General features: G+C 58.7%; 1 protein-coding gene across 1 annotated transcript in view; it reads right to left on the reverse strand.

Moving 5' to 3' along the window:
- Nucleotides 1-4904, reverse strand: part of PDGFRB (platelet-derived growth factor receptor, beta polypeptide) — a 37651-nt gene that overhangs the window by 17007 nt on the left and 15740 nt on the right. Inside the window, exons 2-8 of the mRNA XM_005870597.2 lie at nucleotides 4582-4627; nucleotides 3167-3490; nucleotides 2384-2650; nucleotides 1572-1699; nucleotides 1291-1456; nucleotides 591-783; nucleotides 458-486 (exon numbers count right to left, since the gene is read on the reverse strand). Of these exons, the coding sequence (XP_005870659.1) occupies nucleotides 458-486; nucleotides 591-783; nucleotides 1291-1456; nucleotides 1572-1699; nucleotides 2384-2650; nucleotides 3167-3490; nucleotides 4582-4621 (1147 nt within the window). The 5' untranslated portion in view covers nucleotides 4622-4627. The remainder of the gene's footprint in view (nucleotides 1-457; nucleotides 487-590; nucleotides 784-1290; nucleotides 1457-1571; nucleotides 1700-2383; nucleotides 2651-3166; nucleotides 3491-4581; nucleotides 4628-4904) is intronic.

The following is a 4904-nucleotide window of genomic DNA, read 5'->3' on the forward strand; positions in this document are numbered from 1 at the left end:
AGAAAGATCTGACACTGCTTTATCCCAACATTGGCAGCTCAGGCCAGCCTGCTGATCTCCAGCCTCAGGGCCCCCACCATGCATAGGTGGCAGGGGCCTGCCTGGCACCCTCTTCCTCAGCCATCCTGCTCTTTGCTCCTCAGCTGCCCCCGATGGCTCCACCCATCACAAGGACAACCACACATCTGGGAGACCATCTGACCAGTGTGTTTCCCCACTAGACCGGAAACTCTAGGAGGCATGGAACTGTGTGTTCGGTTCTCCGCAGCATCCCCAGGTCAGCCATCCTGCTCTTTGCTCCTCAGCTGCCCCCTGATGGCTCCACCCATCACAAGGACAACTACACATCTGGGAGACCATCTGACCAGTGTCTGTTTCCCCACTAGACCGGAAACTCTAGGAGGCATGGAACTGTGTGTTTGGTTCTCCGCAGCATCCCCAGGGCCTGGCACAGCACCTGGCGGGGTGCCTGACACGTAGTGGGCTCTCAGGAAGGATGGGCCTAGGTTTGTGGAGTAGCTGAAGGCTGTGGGCTGCCTGGCAGCTGCAGACCCTAACTTCCAGAATGGAGCGGGCAGGCGGCTGCTCACCGAGTCTCAGACACATTGCGCGTGGACAGGGCGATCTCGCCGGCGCTGGAATCGCCCAGGGTGCGGTTGTCCTTGAGCCACATGACAGTGGGCGGCGGGTAGGCCTCGAACACCACCTGCAGGGTCCGGCTCCGGTGCAATTCCGCGAACTGTACAGCGTCCAGCTCCCTCAGCAGGCGCACATAGCCACTCTCTGCAAGGGGCGGCTGTCAGGGCGGGGCTGTGCCCGGCCACCAATGGGACAGTGCCTCTGGGGGCGGGGCTTCTGGAGGCAGGGCCTCAGCTTTAGGAACTACCTGAGCTGGGATTGAAGTTGGGGCTGGGGCTGGAATTGAGCCAGATCTGGGGCTGACACTGGTTTGGAGACCAGGTCTCAGATGGAGGCTGGCGTTGTAGTTCTCACCCAGGCTGGGGGCTGAGATGAGTTGTAGCCTGGTTGGATTTAGGGATGGGGCTGCCTGGGCCTGGGATGGAGTCTGGGATTAGACACTGGGGTGGGGCCAGGCTTCTGGCGAGGAGGAGAGTCTAGATGGGATTAGGGTTGGATTTGGGGTTGGCACTGCGTCTTGGTTTGGGTTTCTCCTGGAAATGGAGCTTTGGTTTGAAATGTGGCTAGAGCTGGGCTGAAGGTATCCCGGGGCTGTGACAGGGTGTGGATCCAGCTCAGAACGAGGGCCGGGGCTGAGCCCGAGGAACGCACCAACCACGGTGACATTGATGGCTTTTTCATCCTGATGGTCGTACACACTCTCAGATACATTGCAGATGTAGGTCCCCGAGTCGCCCAGCTCGGCACTGGGGATGTGCAGGGTGGAGCGGATGTGGGGAATGTCGAAGTCGGTCACTGGCTCCACTAGCCGCCCACTCTGTAGGGACAGGGAGGACAAGTCCCCCAAGTCAGGAAGCGTCCAAGAAGGCAGGCTGCCAGTCAAGGTAGCCATCCCTGCCTGGCCCTTCCTTCAACCCCTGGCCCAGCATTACCTCCTCGCGGGGGTACGTCCACTCGAAGTTGACCACCTCGTTCCCAGTCACAATGCACGTGATGGTGATGTTCTCACCCTGGCGGACCACAGTCTGCGCTGCATTCATTGAGACGTTGATGGATGACGCTGGTGGAGAGAGATGGGCTTAGGTCTGAGGAAGTCACCCCCAGCCGGCTCCCGGCACTTCAACTTGGGGATGGGGTCGGGGTCCAGAGAGGGAAGGGATGATGGATGTGGAAGATTCATTTATTCAACAAACATTTATTAAATATCTGCTCTATGCCAAGTACTATTGCAGGCACTGGGGCTTTAGCAGTAAACACAACAGACAACATTCCTGTCCTTGCGGAGCTGACATCCCAGAAGGAATAAGTCTGGAAATCAAAGTCTCCCCAGGCAATTTACTGCGTACCAGGTCCCCTCCATCTTCTGTTTTATTCCATCTTTCCAATCACCCCATTTTACAGCAGGAGAAGCAGGCTCGGAGAGATGGTGTGCTCTGGGCACAGTCACCGAGGCAGGAAGTGGCAGAGCTGGGATTCAAACCCCACAGGCTCCTAAGCCTGTGCCTTTGCCCACAACTATATACCACCCAGCTCTGCCACTAACACATCCCAGGGACCTTGGGCAAATTCCATCCTCTTTCTGAGCCTCCGTTTCCTCATCTGTAAAACGGAGAAACGTGACCTGCCTTCAAGGGCTGTAATGATAATCCAGTGGAAAACGGAGCCACGCACGTTGGGAAGGGCTATACCTCTGTGAACGGTCCTATTTGCCTCTGCTGGGCATCAGGCCAGAAAGGGGGCTCACCCTGGAGGCTGTAGACATAGTAGGGCTCGGAATCCACCTCCTTGTCCCCAATGGTGGTTTTGCAGACATAGGTCTTGTCCTCAAAGGTCCCGGAGAAGCCACGCTGGTGGTCGTAGGGGATGGGCAGCGGGTCATCCACCTTCTTCTCATGCAGTGTCACCACCAGCTGTGGGTCCGTCACTCGGCATGGGATGGTGGTCTCGGTTACTTCCGTGAGAAAGATGAAAAACTCCTCGGGGAAGATCGGGAGGAAGCCCATGGTGGGATCTGCCAGGGGTGGGGGTGGGGTTAAAAATGAGGGTCAGGGGGAGCTGGGTTTCTGGCTAGCCCCAGAATTGCTGTGTGACCTTGAGCAGGCCTATTTCCCTTTCTGGCCCTCAGTTTTCCCATTACAGAATAAGGATGCTCTCGGAAGTCCCTTCGAGCTTTAACATTTGATGTGGACAGTACCAGGGTGGGGAAGCCCCCAGTTGAAGGGCAGCTGGTACCTGGTGCCTGGAGAATGGGGACGATGGGACGTAGAAGCCCAGAGGGAGGGTATTGGAACCAGCTGAGAATGCAGAGTCCTTGGGAGCCGGGAATGGGGTGGGCTGCCAGGGAGCAGATGGATATTCAGACCAAGGGGTGGGAATGAACATACTCCTGGCTGAGCCAGGCTGGATTCCACGATTTGTCTGCATTTCTAAGTCAGCTGCATGTCCCCACGTCACTGAAGCACTCCCTGAGCTTCCCCAGAGGCCTGCAGTGAGGAGTAAGGGCGGGAGCACAGGCCGGGGGCCTTACCTGGCACAAAGATGTAGAGCCGTTTTTGCTCACCAGCCTCCAGCTCATGGGAGTTATTATAGGCACAAAAGTATTCTCCCGTGTCTGTCCCAGTGACATTGGCCAGCGTCAGGATGCTGGAGAAATTGCCATCCTGGGTCCTGACCATTTCTTGCGGAGGCTGCTTGGACATCCGTTTCCACACCACCGGGTCTGGGCCCGAGCAGGTCAGAACCAAGGTGCTGGAGACATTGAGGACAAGCTCTGGCCCCGGAGGGGTGATGACCAGACCTCGGGAAGCCTGCGGTCCCAGCAACAACAGCAGGGGCAGCAGCAGCGCCTGGCCTTTGGGAGAGGAGGCGTCCGGTAAGATGTCAGAGGCCAGGAGCCTCCGCACCTCTCCCCAGAGCTGACACATATGCACAGCCCTTGAACACCACACCTCCAGAATCCAAATATCGCCGGGAACCCATGGCGGGGAGGCCTGCTTGCTCAGTGCCGGGCCCAGGGCCTCTTGGCCTCCTGACCTCAGTGCCTGTCCACCCCCAGCCTCGGAGTCCCTCAGCAGGCAGCCTCAGGCTGTGGGCACGTTCTCACAAAGGCGGCAGGAAATCCTTGGGAAGTCGTTCCCAGCCTCCAATTCCTGCATTATTTCCCAGGTCACTTTCGGAGCCTCTTCCCTACAGCTGCCTCAGCTGCCCAGGTTCTGCCCAAAGCCCAGAGGTGGCCCTGCTTGGGGAGAGTGGGGCAAGGTAGCTCAGAGTGGGGCAGACTGAGGCAGGAGAGATGCTGAGACCCCTGGGAACTCAGGCGGATGGGAGTTGGGGGCTGCCAAGTAACTGGTTCCACTTCCCATGCTGACATCCCCTGGGGAAGGATTCTGTCAGCCACCCTACACCCCCCAGCCAGTCAGCCATCCTCAGTAAGCTGTCACCTAGTCATCGATGGCCAATGACCATTGATTGCCTGGTCAGCTGCCCAGCCCCTGGAGAGCTGAGGACATGTACCGGGCAGGAGTGAGGGAAGGGTGTGCTGAGAGAAGCCCAGCCAGGACTTGGGAGTGCACAGCCAATGAGGGGTCCAGGCAGGGTGGGGAGACCCAGACCGGAAGCAGGCCTGCCAGACCGATGCCAGACCAATACCAGCAAGTGCTGAGAAGAGATGGGAGGCTGGGTGACTCTTAGTGAGTTGGGTGGGAAAGCTGGTGAAGGGGCATGGGGGTGGAAGGCCAAGCAAGGATTTGAGCCAAAGGCTCTGGGCAAGCGGGGCACCCACTGGGGTTAGTGAGCTGAGGGGTGGGCAGTGGAAAGGCAGGACGTTGAGGCTGAGAGCACAGCAGTGCCCCTGGGTTCCCAGGCTCTGATGCTCCACCCTGCCAGCTCCAGGGTCCTGCTTAGTGACTCCCCCGGGCCCCTCCCAGTCCCCCGTCTACCTACCTTTGAGGATAGGAGCTGGCATGGCACTCAGAAGCAGCATGGTGTCCTGCAGAGTTAAACAGGGACCAGTCAGAGCCCAGGGCGGGCAGAGGCATCTTCGCACCTGGGCCCTGCAGAGTGAGCTCCAGCCTGGGCCACCGAGCCTTCGTGTCCATGGTGCCGAAGTCAAAGGCTACCCGTGTCCCATGGCGAGGGGTCTCCCCTGCCCATAGGTCCCCTCCCGCTGCATGAGGCGCAGCCTCAAGGAGCCTGGACCCTTCTTTGGCTCCATGGTGACCCTGGCTGAGCCCCCACCTCTCTTTGGGCCTTAGTTTCTCTATATA

The sequence above is a fragment of the Myotis brandtii genome, unplaced genomic scaffold (genome assembly GCF_000412655.1).
Source record: "Myotis brandtii unplaced genomic scaffold, ASM41265v1 scaffold32, whole genome shotgun sequence".
Taxonomy (NCBI): domain Eukaryota; kingdom Metazoa; phylum Chordata; class Mammalia; order Chiroptera; family Vespertilionidae; genus Myotis; species Myotis brandtii.